Source organism: Bemisia tabaci, chromosome 6, assembly GCF_918797505.1.
Source record: "Bemisia tabaci chromosome 6, PGI_BMITA_v3".
Classification (NCBI taxonomy): domain Eukaryota; kingdom Metazoa; phylum Arthropoda; class Insecta; order Hemiptera; family Aleyrodidae; genus Bemisia; species Bemisia tabaci.
The window spans coordinates 7969783-7984573 of record NC_092798.1 but is presented as its reverse complement, the minus strand read 5'-3'; the positions used below and the strand labels follow the sequence as shown (position 1 = coordinate 7984573).

Below are 14791 nucleotides of genomic sequence, written 5' to 3'. Positions count from 1 at the left end.
TAATGCAGGCTACCGCAATATTGCAGATCCACAAAGTTTGGAAAATCATCCGAAATGGTAGAAAATGTCTGTTAAGTTATGATTGCACAGGATTGAGTGATTGGGCACCCGTCCTGAAAGTTTCCAAATTTTGTGGAAATGTTGACCCAATGTTGCCTGAACATTTTCGTCTTAACTAGAAGACGCTGCCCCATGCAAGTTCCCTCACTAAAGTATTTGAATAAGATCACAGCTTTATTGAGTACCATTCCACAAAAAAATAAAAATTCAATTATGAATGCGAAACGGGAAACAAGAAAAATACAAGTATAACACAACCGCGGTAAGGAAGAACGCCGTATGAACATTCGAGAGTTGCCAAATTTCCCTTGATACAACATGCATTTTTGACAACTTTCATGCATGTTTTTCCCTGAAATTTTCAGATATTTTAGATTAAATTACTTACTAAATTGTCTGAAAATTTTGGAAAATAATATTCTTAATATTCCCAGTAATTTCGGTTTTTATCGGAAGAGCCTTGGCAACGTTTTAAGGCTCATACGACGTTCTTCCTTAGCGCGGCAGAACAGCACAACATAAACAAAGCACAAGAACGAGCACACTTACCGCTGATGTGAGAGAATGCTTGGGAATGACAGAGGTCTGGGGAGAGATATTAGGTGAGACAGTGTTAGATCTTGGGAGATAAATTTCACAAATGAATCGGTTTGATGATTTGTAAGGTGAAAGTTTTGATGGTTTTTTGATTTCGACAGGTTTAGATTCAGAACTATTTACCGAACTCCAATAAGTTGCCACCTATTGATCATGCAACAAAATTTAGTAAACGAATTAGCCATGCAAAAACATTTTACAAACATGTATGACGGCGGAACAGGCGTTAGATCAAGGGGAACTATTACCAAAAACTTGAAGAGGAATGCGTTTGATTTTTGGTTTAAATTTGGATGAGTAGTATTCGAAGCAGATTAAAAAATAATGCAAGTAGTAGTTACATAACTTTTCATTTTAATGCAAAATTACCCTCCACCTGATTCACGACATCTTGCTGCTATCTTTACTCCCTCACTTTTATCTTGTATAGGCTATTTCAATTTTAATTTCAATTCTGATTTGCAGGTAAAAACAATAAGTGACCATCCATAGAAAATAGCACTATTATGTACCATGACAATTTTCCCAGGAAATAATGTTGATCAAGGTGTGCTGAGAAAATAAAATTCGAGTTATTGATGGAAAGCATTTCAGTTTTTGATGGGAAAAACATACATTTTTGGATGGATGGTTCCATAATATTGATATATTACTTTAATATATTATATTATATATATGAAGAGGGGCTGCAGACCTTTGTTACGGATGCATTACAAGGCCGTAGGGAGGGGGGGGATCAATAGATCAATAAATACGATTTTCAGCGTTACATATTTCATGAATGGACCTCAAGCCATCAGACCGCCGAGTGAACTTTTTTTATGATTTTAGACACGATAAACAAATTTTTTTTAACAATAAACACACAACGTTTTTTTGATCAGTTTCAATAACAAGCTAAACATTGAGCAATTTTGAGGTGGTAAACATTTGATTAAAACTGGAACAGAGAGTCTTGAAGAAAGTTAAAAAGCTTAGAACTGAAATAAGGCAAGAAGCAAAGCATATTTCATGGGCATGAAGCAAAATTCAAGCAAGGTAGACGATCATGTCAGCTTTCAAGCTCAGAGTTAATGCGGGTAAACTTGAATTAGCCCCATGAAGAGGACTAGATTATTTCGTCTCTTGCAAAGTAAAATCGATGACTTGGGAAGATTATAAAACAAAAGATAAAAAACTTAAAAACCCTGAATTGCAGTTTTCAACGCTGCAGAATGACAATCATACTATTTTGTCTAATTTGGAAAACTAATAGATGTAAATCCTTGATAATTATGTGATTTTCCTCATCTGTTTGCAAAATGATCGAAACGATTTTGGCTCACTTTCCGTCAGGAAAACGAGGAAAATGCAGAAATTTTGAAAAACCGCAGGCTAGAAATGAAGTTCCTGGGTTCAGCCATCTAAATGTTAATAAAAAGACACAATAGGCTGGACAAGTGTTCAGAAATATTTCTCAGTGAATCAAAGAAGACTTTCGATTAAAGTTCCAAAATTCCAAAACTTAATAAGTTCATTTTGCCAAAATGTTAGGCTGCAGAAGCCTCATTTTGAAATTTACTCATAGAACGAAGCTATACTTATATATTTTACTCATTTAAGAATACTCATGAATATATTTTGTGAGGCATGAGAGAGAAATATAAAAAGGAGGAAGCATAAGTGGGTCCATCTTCTTCTTTCCTTACGGCATTTAATTGAGTAAACAAACTAGAGGAAATAGGAAGAACAGACAGACTAGCCGCTCTGAATGATATTTTTGTCTGTGATCTGACAAACAAAACAAATCTATGGCATTCATAAATTAAATATTGTTTTTTAACTTAGGTAATTTTAAGTTATTAATTTTGGACTCAAGGGGGTAAGACAGCAGCTTCTCACTTTCAATCCTAACAAATGTGGCTTAATTTCTTGTTTTTTGGCAAAAAGCCAATTTAAGGGCGCCTCTTGGAGCGATCGACTGCTTCTGCGAGTTTTATGAGGATACAGAAACAAGAGCTGTGATCAACAAAAACTGTCTTTTTTCAAGTATGAATGAAGGATGCACGTGGTGATATCTTCATTTCAAAACATTAAAAAAGTCAGGGCAAAGCTGTCTACTCAGCACCTCAGGAAAAATGAATGTCAATTCAAGTTTTGGTAAAGAAAATTTATTGAAATAATATGAATCCGTCATTTTTATTTTTCCTTCTTTTTCTGGGGTAAGTCTGTTAGCGCTCTCATATCACCAACCATCCTAACTTGTTTGTTGGAATGTTGTTGTTGTTTTTCCTATTAAAACATAATTTTCAGGTTTTGATGATGGCTTTTTAAGATAGGTAAGCCATACGTTTATTAAAACTCAATACTGTCAATCATGCAATCATTCAAATATAAAATAAATAAAATTAATAAATAAATTTTAGAAACGATTAGAAAAAAATTATATTGTGCAAGGGAAGACATTTTTGGTAGGAAGGGTGTAGGTTAAGTCAGGCGATAAGTCAAGTTTTTCATTCAATGTACATACTTGGATCGTAGCTGGATAGTTAGTGAAACTGGATGATGTCAGTAACATTTGAGAGAGAGGATTAAAAGAGAAGAAATTGATGTCCAGGGGCAAAATAGTTGTACCTAGCACAGCGAGAATTTTGAAATTAAGAGGATGTCAGTTTTAAATACTTTCACTGGCAAGAGCTCAGTAATATCTTTTGATTGGGGTTTTAATTCTGTAGAGAATAATATAAAATATCGGTCAGGAAAAAAGAATTGTAATCTGTTCTGGAAAACTTGGTCATTCACCAACATTGATGAGAGACGATGGTTTATGTGTAAGATCATATTTTTCAATGGCAAAAACAATTTTTTAGAGGTGGTGAAGAAACGTTTTGTTGTAAAAGGCAAACAACTCTTCATTGGCCTCCTTGAAAAAAATTGCAAATAGGTAATGAACATTTTTAGGACAATTCCCTATTTCCAAAATCAGTTCGTAAAAAAAGGGGGATGTCCTCATGAACTACCCCCTCAGACCCTTCCACAATTTAGTCCGCACTCAAAGAGCATGGATTGAAGGATGCAAACCTAAAATTCTCGACTGAGATTAACACTACCATTGTTTCAAAAACAATTATCTTGAAGCGGGTCAAAACTTGGGGGAAAAACCTATGCTCATTTTCTCAAATTCACTTGTAACGCTTGATGCGAATTTCTCAACAGAACAAATTCCAATCAAAGGGCAGGGATTTTGGAGGAGTGCAGAAGTTGAAAGTTTGGTACAACAATGTCAAACTCACCAGTTCTTTGACTGAAATTCCAGTGTGTATGGTTGGTCGTTTGTTTGAGTCAACTATTCGTCTTAAATCACCAAGAGAGCGAGCTCTCTGATAACGCAAGCAAATGTTAAAGGACAAAACAGGATACAAATCAGTTAACACAAATACAATTAAAAACTTAGATTAAACATGCCATCTTGCAATGCATTCCTCGGAAATTGACTAATTAACTAGATTAACTGGAGGAAAAGATCATATTCTATGACTTTCCTTCCTTATAAAACCTTAACAATCAAACATTTTCAAAAAATCAAGAGTAGCGAGGAGTGAAAATCCTAAAGCGGTGTAAAGTTATCATAATTCAAGTACAACGAAGATAGTGAGGCATGTAACCTCTCATTGTAAATATCACTATATACTGTACTAAAAATGGAAAAATAAAAAGAAGGATAAATAAATTATTAGATGCGAAAATTGAGGAAGCACTAGGTGATCAATTTTGAAAGCTTCTTCTACTAAGAGTAAGACAATGTTCAATTGCAAAGAACAGCACCATTAACCTTGCTTGGACAAAAATTAAACTAAACTTTCAAAAGCAAAACAAGAAAATAAAATACCACGCACGTAGGTAGCAGGTAGTCATGATAAAAAAAGCAACATGTGAGCATTATAGAACATGTTAGCTCACAGGTAGCACATCAGCTTACAGGATAGTGCCAAGAATGCCGACCCAAGGGCACCCTGGTAAAAATTGGCGATATGAGCTGCGTTTCAAAATACCATAGGAGTTCTTATAGCCGACTAAAGAAGGCTATTGAAAATCATGTAGCTGGCTGTAGAAAGCTGAGCAAATCATATAGCCGGGCTATACGAAGCTACAAAAAAGGATACAGTCGGGCTATTGTTCCTATCGCCGGGCTTTACACTTTGTCGCCATTGGCTATAAAAGGCTATAAGAAATAGTGTAGAAATTCGAAAAATCGAAATTCGTTTCGGCTTTGTGTTTTGTAAATATTAAGGTAGTTCCGTATCAAACTTAATGATTTCCAAAGCACACGTTATATTTTCCTTTAAAACATATATTTTTTTATCAATTAAAATGAGAATAGTCCATACAGAGCGTGCAAACATTTCAAAATCATGAGTTGAAAAACGCTGACTCCGCGAGATTAAATATTAGAGCCTAACACAAAGCAGAGCGGTGACGCACTGGCGCCTACAAACCTAACAGGGATACTTCACGCATTGCGCAATGCGGGAAGTATCCCTGTTAGGTTTGTAGGCGCCAGTGCGCGTCTCGCGCTCTATGCTCGCCCGCCGCGCCGCAGCGTGCCACGGCGTCTAAAGCAACTATTTCACACCAGAGGTATTGCACAATATCATAAGAAATTGAAGGCGCTCCAACATATTAAGAATGACAGGCATCCTTCAAAAGTACGGAGCTTTCCTCGCAAAATAGATCAAGATACTACGGCACAAAAAGAAATCGGTAGTCCAAAAACTAACTAAGTCCTAGTATCCGTATTTAGTAACGTTTAGCATAAACCTTATCGCTGGCTGTTGCTCAATCGCCATCGGCTATAAAAGGCTATAAGAAATTGTACAGCCGGCTGCAGAAGCTATTGGAAATCTTACAGTCGGCTTTAGGTCTATAGTATTTTGGAACACACATTCTACTGCCAATTTTTACCGGGCATGTCAGCTCATTGGGGATTTTAACGTTAGTGGGATGATAATATTTTGTTTTGAAATCATTGACCTTAGTTGACATCAGTAAGTAAAGGGAAGAAAAACATTAAATGATAAAATTGACAGATCATTTTATAAATCCTGAAAAGTTACCTACCCTACTTTTTTGCAAACTACAGCTTTGAATGCACATGCGGACTACATTCATGGTTTTTTATTAGTTGTCGTTTTAATTTCACTATCTGCTTTAATAATCTCGAAAATCAGCAGAAAAAACCTCTACAAAGGCTGGCTTAACAAGCTTCGGAAAGCTACTTCCTCAAATTCCCTGCTTAAAGAATGGTATTTCTGATGGAGCTTCTGCAAAAATTCCACAGAAAACCTTTCCCATAATTCAATTCCAGGAAAAAAATAAAGATCAAATCAAGAGGAACTCACCATTTTTATCGAGGAGGAACTATTGTCATTGAAGTTATGTGTATTATTATTGGTTTCCTTAACATCGAAAGCTTTCCGCAAATCCCCAAAGCTACGGCGCTACGCCCCCAAGCAAACGCGAATTAAAAGCACAACTGAATTAATACATTTAAAAAAGCACTGAACAAAAAGTTTAGAAAAAAAACTCACACAAAAAAGAGGACTGATAGAGAGACGAAATTTTAAGATTATTCTTTATTATCAGGCAAAAATTGCAACCATGCAACTTCTCTTACTTTTGACAAAATTGGAGTCATTAAAGAAAAAAAATTAACTATGTATTAACGTTGTGCATAAGATTCACTGGCAATAATAATGAATGTGTGTAGGGTTACTAATGCTAATTGAAAGTTTTTTTTTCTCTCTTAAATAGAATTATTAACTTTTTTCTCCGTAAACATTTCAGTTGAGAACACTATGGTTGCCAGTGGGATCAAGGTTTGAAGGCAAGAGTATAATTTGCAAAAGTTTTAAGAAGGTTGCGATCAAGTGATTTGATAAATCGTGAAAAATTAACTATGCACGTATTACGGTGTGAAATTTTGCCTACCCTACAGTTTGAAGGCACTTTCATAACGAAAATAACGATTTATACCCGCGGCAAATTCAATTTTCTTTGTCAGATATCAATAAACTTACAAGCTCATGCAGTTAATTAAAATTGAAATTGTGAAACGCAAAATTTCCTTGTGAGAAATAAAAGGGAGATTACAACAAGCATACTCCTTCATTTAAAAAAAAAAAAAAAAAAAAAAAAAAAAAAAAAAAAAACTTGGTTCCAGCATGTAAACTGGATCCAGATACAGTGCTTCGATGAGAGATTTCTTATCCTGTCTCTGCTACAGGGCTGGACTGTCAATAAATGACGCCAGAGTCAGGGTGGCATGAAACGTAAGAGAGAAAAGAAAGATTAGAAATTTCTGTGGAATAGTTCATGAAATTTCACGAGGCTGTGAAATATTTCATACGTTTCAGGGGCTAGAGTATGGAACCCGCACTAAAACTCACAAAAATAGAAGAAAGTCACAATTTTTACATTTAGCGAAACATGAAAAGGAAATTTCATGAAACATTTCACGTGAAACTCCAAGATTTTATTTTTCACGAAATTTTGCCACCCTGGTGAAACCCTTTCTGCGTTCAGTTCCACCCCTTCAGCATAGCTGCTTGCCTGACGTGTACTTGATGGTGGATAATGGGGTTCATGAATCGAAGGAAAAGTCTGACGTCATCTAAAGACAACCCCCATTTCAGGAAAGTTTCGTCTCCGGGTTAAAGGGCTGAAAGTGGGGGGGCTTACCAGTTCTTTGATGGGTATCGAGGGGGGCACCGGCTCTTCGTGCTTTATCGTCGAACTCTTGTTGGCCTCGCTGCAGTACGCTTGTTTCTGTTGGGAAAGCGGGCACAGAGCAAATGGCGGCACACAGAATGGACGAGAACGCAGGAACAGAAAAAAAGGCAAACAAACGCGCGTTACAACACATCCGCAAGCAAATGCATGACCCGATGAAAACATGTACATACGGACCCGATGGCTTCGATCGGAGAGTGATGGTGAAAGGCCGATGCTTTTTACCGCCGCACATTGAAACGTGCGGGCGGGGAAATTGGACGAAAGTTAAGAATTTGAAATTTCACGGTGGTTTACGTGAAATTTTCCCGTAAATCTCAGGCTAATTTTCATGAAATGGAGATCTTGCTTGTGTGAGGAATTTGCGATTTGACTATGGATTCTTATGTAAAAGTTCGCGAGAAATACGATGGTGCCACTGGTTTTCTCTAAAATCAACTCCTTAGCTCAAAAAAAGCTCTCAAGTTGAGGCCGAAATGGAGGGTATATCCAACGCTTTCCTGAGAGTCCACGTCTACATCAAGGGAAACTCTCCATGCAAAGATAGGGAGCAAATACATTGACAGAGCTGTCACTTTATTTGGGGACTCTAAAACTGAAAACACGGCAACCCTGCTAATGTATTTGCTCCCTATCTTTGCATGGAGAGTTTGTCTTGATGTAGAGGTGGACTCTCGGGATAGTGTGGGATATTCCCTCCATTACGCCCTCAACTTTGAGAGCATTTTTTGAGCTTGGGAGTTGATTTCAAGGAAAACCAGGGGCACTATCGTGTTTCTCGCGAACTTTTACGTAAGAATCAATCGTCAAATCGCAAATTCCTCACACGAGCAACATCTCCATTTCATTGAAATTTAACGTGAGATTCCGCAATGACAAATCTTAATAATCCGCATGGGCATTATAAGAGCTGGGGTTGATAATGGGCTTCAGAAGCAAAATTTCGGGCGGAGCGCAGCGCCTTCATTTTGCCAAAATACTCTACGCTTTGTCGCGGAGTTAGTTTAGTTGCCGGCCCGACCCAAACCCATCTAAAGCATCAGATTTCATTGCACCACGCACAAACGAGTGCGCCCACCATCATGCATTTATGGAGTAAAAGTGTATATTCCAATCAAAAGCAGCCGTGCTGTATTGTTGTATTTTAATTTCTGAATTAAATATTTTTTATTTCTGACTAGTGGCCTGCTAATTGCCAGCGATTGCGTGCGACACATCCATCACTCTCCGATCGAACTGGAATTAAAATGAAAATGATAACATGAAGTTTGATAATACATGGAACATGAAAAAGAAAGTAAACATTAAAAAGCGTGTAAGACATAGTTGCAAGCGAAAGTTCAAAAAACGTGGAAATCGTCGTTAGCTTCTGGCCACTATCGTGCATATCTGGTCCTATGTTTACATTATCAAGGCCTCGATACAGGAATCAAATTGGACTATTTGATGACTGTTGATCACCATGGAATAGTTTTCATTGATCAAAATGGAGTGTCACCATTCTTCATTTCTTGCCGTACTGAACATTTTTGCCAAATTTTCTCATGAAAGTAATGCGAAGTAACGAATTCAGACATTTAGGTTTAAATGGCCGATTTTATTGACCGACGGTTAAATGATAGATTTCCCCCTCGATAATACACATTTATCTCGATTGGGCTTGTTTACATCAGTGGTCCTTAAAAGCCGAGCGAAAATCCAAAAGCCTGTGTCACACTATCAAAATAATCCATCAAAATGTTAAGGTCAAGAGCTGTGATTGGTTCAAGTCATCAAATAAGCCAATCACAACACCTGACCTTGATATTTTGATGGAGTATTTTGATAGTGTGACACAGGCTTAAATCTGATAAGCAAAGCAGAAAACCTCACAGACACGGCAATATTCTCCGTACATGTATGAGTATTCTAATTAACTCTTTTACAAAACAAAACGTTGAGAAACACACAAGAGAGGTTTCCACGAAGATAAAGAAAGCCACCCACTGTGTACCGGAAAGTTGTTCGAGCATGTTCGTTCGTGTTGGGGTTCGTGCGTAAAAAAGTCATGTAAAAGCTGTCAGATTCTTGGCACCGCCTGAACGCCAGGTGATTCTGTCGCGGAACTAGATATCTGGTAATGTTGATCAAACGTTGTTGAGATCAGGCACTCAATCTTCTTTGCTAATTGTGAGTGATGACTGATGAATCTCACGTGCGATAGTTCACCGAGACGAGTTTGACAAAATTCACCGAGGCAAGTTTGACAAACTGGGTTGCATTTCACCGAGAATAGAGAATTTGTATGCAAATTTTTTATTGCTTCATCCGAAAGTGCTCAATGAGCTGATTTCATTGTATTTTTCATAATTTTTTTCTGATATGCGAAATATTATAGAGATAAATTTAAAAAGGGGGAAATGCACCGCCCAGTGCACTGAAAAAAATTATCGGCGTTTTTACCAAGGTTCGTTGCTGCCTTTACCATCTCACTTTTTTTACCAATTATTGGTAATTTTACCAAGACAGACTGGTAAGCTTACCTAAAAACCGGTATTTTTACTGTTTTTTTCAGGTAAAAATACCACTTTTATTGGTAATCGATTCCCGGTAACTTTGCCATTTTATCTCTGTAATTCTACCACAGTCGATAAAAAATATTGGCGTTTTTACCAAGGTCCAGTAAAATTACCGAGAAAGTTCAATAATTTTACCGAGATTTCTTGGTAAAATTACCAATTCCATAAATAATAATTTTAGCAAGAAAAAATTGGGATCAAATAGAACCCTGAATTCTTGGTAATTTTACCCTTTTCTGAGTACACAAAGATTTTTTTTCAGTGTGACGTCATCTGGCGGCATTTCCCATTTAAACCCACGTATTTTAGCAGATTAGATCATTTTGTCATATCCTCTCCAATAATTGTTCAATTCATGAACCGAGGGTATCCTCGTGTTCAGTTCACACAGTAGCTTCCTCATAAACATGAAAATCATCAAATTTCAGACACCTGCGAATTCTCTTTTTGACAAACTGGCTCTTACTCGTCACCGTCGACTAAAAAGTACCAAATGACCAGAAGAACTTACTTTTCTCTCGCCGCTGATCCTGCGATACACGCTGGCCGTCGCGAACCACAGCATCACCAGGACCGTATACATGGCGCCCGGGTTCCGGGGCTCGAACCCCGTACCTCGCACTGCTCGACTACCGACGCACTTTCTCACTCGCGCCGAAAAACCGTCCGACTGAACGCCAACATCCAACAGATATGATTAAAAAACAAATTAGCCTCGACGCGACCGCGAGTAGCATAATTTCTAAACCATCCTGCCCAAGAGGAAACCGCGTAACTACGGTGAAAATCCCCCGCAGATACGCGGTTTACGCTAAAGCTCCTTGACTACCGGTGCCAGATCGTGCTGATTTCCTCGTAGAGATCAATGTAAAACATCCAGGCTTTTTCACACGATCTGGCAACCTTGTCCTTGACATTTACTTTCGTCGGAGCCGGTCTCAAAATTTTAAAGCTGCGGGGGAGAGCGGGGGGGAGGGGGGTAGGAGAAATTCGCGAACTAGCGGATGGATGCGCGCACCGGAGTAATGCACGGAGAGAGGATGAGAGGGGGAGGGGGGCCTGTGGCTTACAGCTGCACACAGGTGAAAAAAATTAGTGTTGCAGTTTTTACCGTTCCTAACTGCACGGTTCGGTTGGAATTTGCAGAAAAAAATGTGGGAGATAAACCTAATTGCTACTTTGATGAGGGCCGTTTCAAGATGCTCCAAAGACCTCGCTATTCAGGGTCGTGGTCTTCGTCGTTCCTTACACAGTCCCCCTTCCCTTCACAATTTTTGTAATAGGGGGGATCTTTGGGAGGATGCCGTAATTTCGGTCTGTAGAGCAATCAATATGACATTAAATACGAGGCGTCCTCTTTTAAAGCTTTCTCAGAAAGCTTTGTACACAGAAAAAAAAAAGTTACGGGCTATGTAGACATACACTGGAAAAAAAACACATTGGATCTAGAGTCCAGACTCTTGAAAACATTGACAAGAAAAATGACTCTTGATTCAATCAGATTTAAGCTTAAATCAAAAGGAAATCCGCCCAGATTAAGAGGCTTGGTTCTTGATTTAAGCAAAAGTCCGATTGAATCAAGAGTATTTTTTCTTGTCGATGTTTTTAAGAGTCTGGACTCTAGATCCAATGTGTTTTTTTCCAGTGTACCGCCCGTCCCGGGTTCAGAGGCCGAAAGTTCCGGGTGCTGGAGCCGTAGCTTCGATTGCTCCGGGTGCTACGCCCGGAACTTTCGGCCTCTGAGCCCGAAACGCGGACGGTGTGTCTATATGGCCCGTAAGTACGGCTTCCACGGCCGGAGTTTTTTTTTCCAGTGTGCTCTGTTTCTAATTTTTAAAAAGGAGAGTTGAAATGAAAAGCGTGAAAAATGATAAAATTTTTCTTGTGAGATTTTTGAAGAGGCGTAGCGTAGAGCTTCGAAATACATTTTCTTAAACGTTCAGGTATACTGCAAACTCACAACTGTTCGAACTTCGGTTTCGCGTTACTCTCCCTTTCTTTCAAAATAATATGTTTAATAGCTCGTGTATGAGAGAAATTCACTCTCAGCCGTGCCTAACATGTCTTGCTCTCATAGTAATAAAAGTATTTGCGCTTCACTCATAACACCTGCGTTATAGTGATACGAAAGCGGTTGATTTAAGTGTTCTTGGAGGAGTCGGATGAATAAATAAACAATAGCAAGGCTGCCGGACGGATGCAGAAATGAATCTAAATTTTTATAGATATTATGATGAAGTTTGAAAATAAGCTGCCTCCTGGGTCGAGAAATATTAACAAAATGAAGAAAAAAATAGTGATTTTCGATGATTCTCGAACGCACTGAGCAAGAACTCCCCGGCAAAAATCTTTCAAGAAGTATTGTAAATAAATTAAACGCTATATAAACTCAAGCTAAACACTTCATAAAACATAAGCCGTTGGATATTCCTATCACGCTTAAAAAATTATCACGTCTTGCGAGGGATTTCTTCTCGTTTCTGGAAACATAGCAATGTTCCAACAAAAATTTCAGCTCAGGAGCATACGTTTTAAATTCTCTTGAGCTAAATTCTCCTCGATGTACGAACTGCTTTTGAATCCTCCAAAGAAGCTAAACGCCTCGCGAAAACTTCGAACATCGGGAAAGACATATTTTCGATAAAAACGACAAGGAATGGGGCAAATTTCATTTTCCTCTTCTGAGCCTCATGACCTTTCAAAAAATCTAGGGGTCAAGGGATCACGTGCTAAAATTCGGAAAGCCTCAGTTTGGAAAATGAAAATAATCAAGATTCGCTATTAGAAATCCGGAGCTGACTCCTCTCCGGGAGCTTATTCTGCCCCCAAAAATTCCGGCTGGTGAAATGAAGAGTGCAATCGCACCAATAAAGCAGGGTTGCCATACAATTCGAAAACTGTAGCTCCCTGTCATTTCCTTGACGAATTTTGGTAACATTTCCGGACATTTGAGGTTTACGAGATGGTTAAAAAGACCAAATTTGAAATAGTTTTCACGTAACATTTGCTATTTGAAACGTCAAAAACATTCCAGAAAAGGAGATAATCTAACAATTCTTCCATGAAACTCCCATCATCTTCTCTGACACTATTCTCAAGTTTCCCTAATTTTATCAATTTCTATAAAATTGCACAATTTTTCCGGTTTTCCCGGACTGTGTCAGCCAAGCTAAGATCGGAATTGACTCCGCAAACAAAGTTGCTTCTGCTCTATGAAACCGTCGTTCACTCCGCGAAGAGCAGATTCCACTCCGCATTAATAGGTTCCGGAGTGAAATTTCCTCCGGATTTGACTCCTAAGTTTATATTCCTCGCACTGGCAAAAAAAAAAAAACACATTGGATCTAGAGTCCAGACTCTTGAAAACATTGACAAGAAAAAATACTCTTGATTCAATCGGATTTTTGCTTGAATCAAAACGGAATCCGCTTAGAGTAAGAGGGTTGGTTCTTGATTTAAGCTAGATTCTGATTGAATCAAGAGTACTTTTTCTTGTCGATGTTTTTAAGAGCCTGGACTCTAGATCCAATGTGTTTTTTCAGTGTATATTCCGAGGGAAAGATACACTATTTTCCGGTGCGGTGCGGCTCGCGGCATGCGGAATTTTTCTCCTAAAACGAGAGATTATTCGCACTAAAAAAACTTAATCGGACAAAAATTATGGAATGCAATCGATGAATTTAATTCAACTACACTTCATTCTTCGGTTTCGGCGATTTTCCACGGACGAGCGACGGCGGACGGAGGCGCGCATAACACTAGCGTTCAACAATCGATACAACTTGGCGCGCAACATTTGTTGTCTGCGCGATAAGTTGAAGTACCCTCAAATCCGTGAAAAAACAATGACACGAACGATAAGTGTCCGCTATTTTCAAAAATTCAATGGGCTTGAATCACTCCAATGACTTCATTTAATTCGCAGTGACGCCGATTTAAACAGGCGCTAACTCCGCTAAGGAAAAACGCCTTATGAGCATTCAAAAAATGCCAGATCTCCTGTTGTAAAATACAAATTTTCCGGACAATTCGTAAATTTGTTAAACTTGAAATTTTTAGGGGATTTCGTTCGCCTCTGATGTAAGCGTTCTCTGAAAATATCAAAGGAAAATATTCAGAACTTTTCTCTGAAATACAAATTTTATTGGTAGCAATTTTGCAACATTCGAAGGTTCATACGAGGTTTTGATTAACATGGAAGAATAGGGTATTCACAGCTAAACAGCTTGCCTGGAGTGGACATTATAAAAGGCTGAAAGAAGAAGGTTGCCAAAGAAGATGCTTGATTGGGATGGTTCCGAATTCTGAATTTTTTCGCGGGAAAAATTCAAAGCTCTTTCCGATACGAGCAGGAATTTTTCTTGGTGCCGCGAGCAAAGCAAGCAACAGGAATGATGAAAGCTAATCACTCGCCCTTTTTGTTTTCAAAGGGAGTAAGTGCACTACATTTTGCAATTCGAAACTACACTTTCTGGCTCATCTGTGAAACCACTCAAGTGCACAGGAAAACTAATGGTTCTCACGTTATGTCTAAAATGAGCCAGAAATTTTAATTCCTAATCGCAAAAGTGAGTCGAAATCTCTTTAAATAAATATAGACAAAAAACGCCTCTGGGAACTTGGATTATTTCTGCTCGTCAAATTTTTGCGAGTCCTTTCCGTACTTTTTGTCGCCACCTTTCTTATTAGATTCAAACACCGAAAATGCTTCTGCAACACCTACGTGTGACTCATTCTAGTGAAGAGATAAATCGAACGCAGTTGGAAGTTGGCGACACTGGTTTTCTTCCATTTCAATCGAATAAAAA

General features: G+C 38.3%; 1 protein-coding gene across 2 annotated transcripts in view; it reads right to left on the bottom strand.

The window, feature by feature from the left end:
* LOC109033694 (uncharacterized) overlaps positions 1 to 14791 on the bottom strand; it is an 80983-nt gene that overhangs the window by 30072 nt on the left and 36120 nt on the right. For both annotated transcript variants that reach the window (XM_019046417.2, XM_019046440.2), the window contains 4 exons: positions 7375 to 7461; positions 6036 to 6134; positions 3930 to 4016; positions 610 to 801 (listed from right to left, as the gene is read on the bottom strand). In XM_019046417.2, the coding sequence (XP_018901962.2) occupies positions 610 to 801; positions 3930 to 4016; positions 6036 to 6134; positions 7375 to 7461 (465 nt within the window). The remainder of the gene's footprint in view (positions 1 to 609; positions 802 to 3929; positions 4017 to 6035; positions 6135 to 7374; positions 7462 to 14791) is intronic.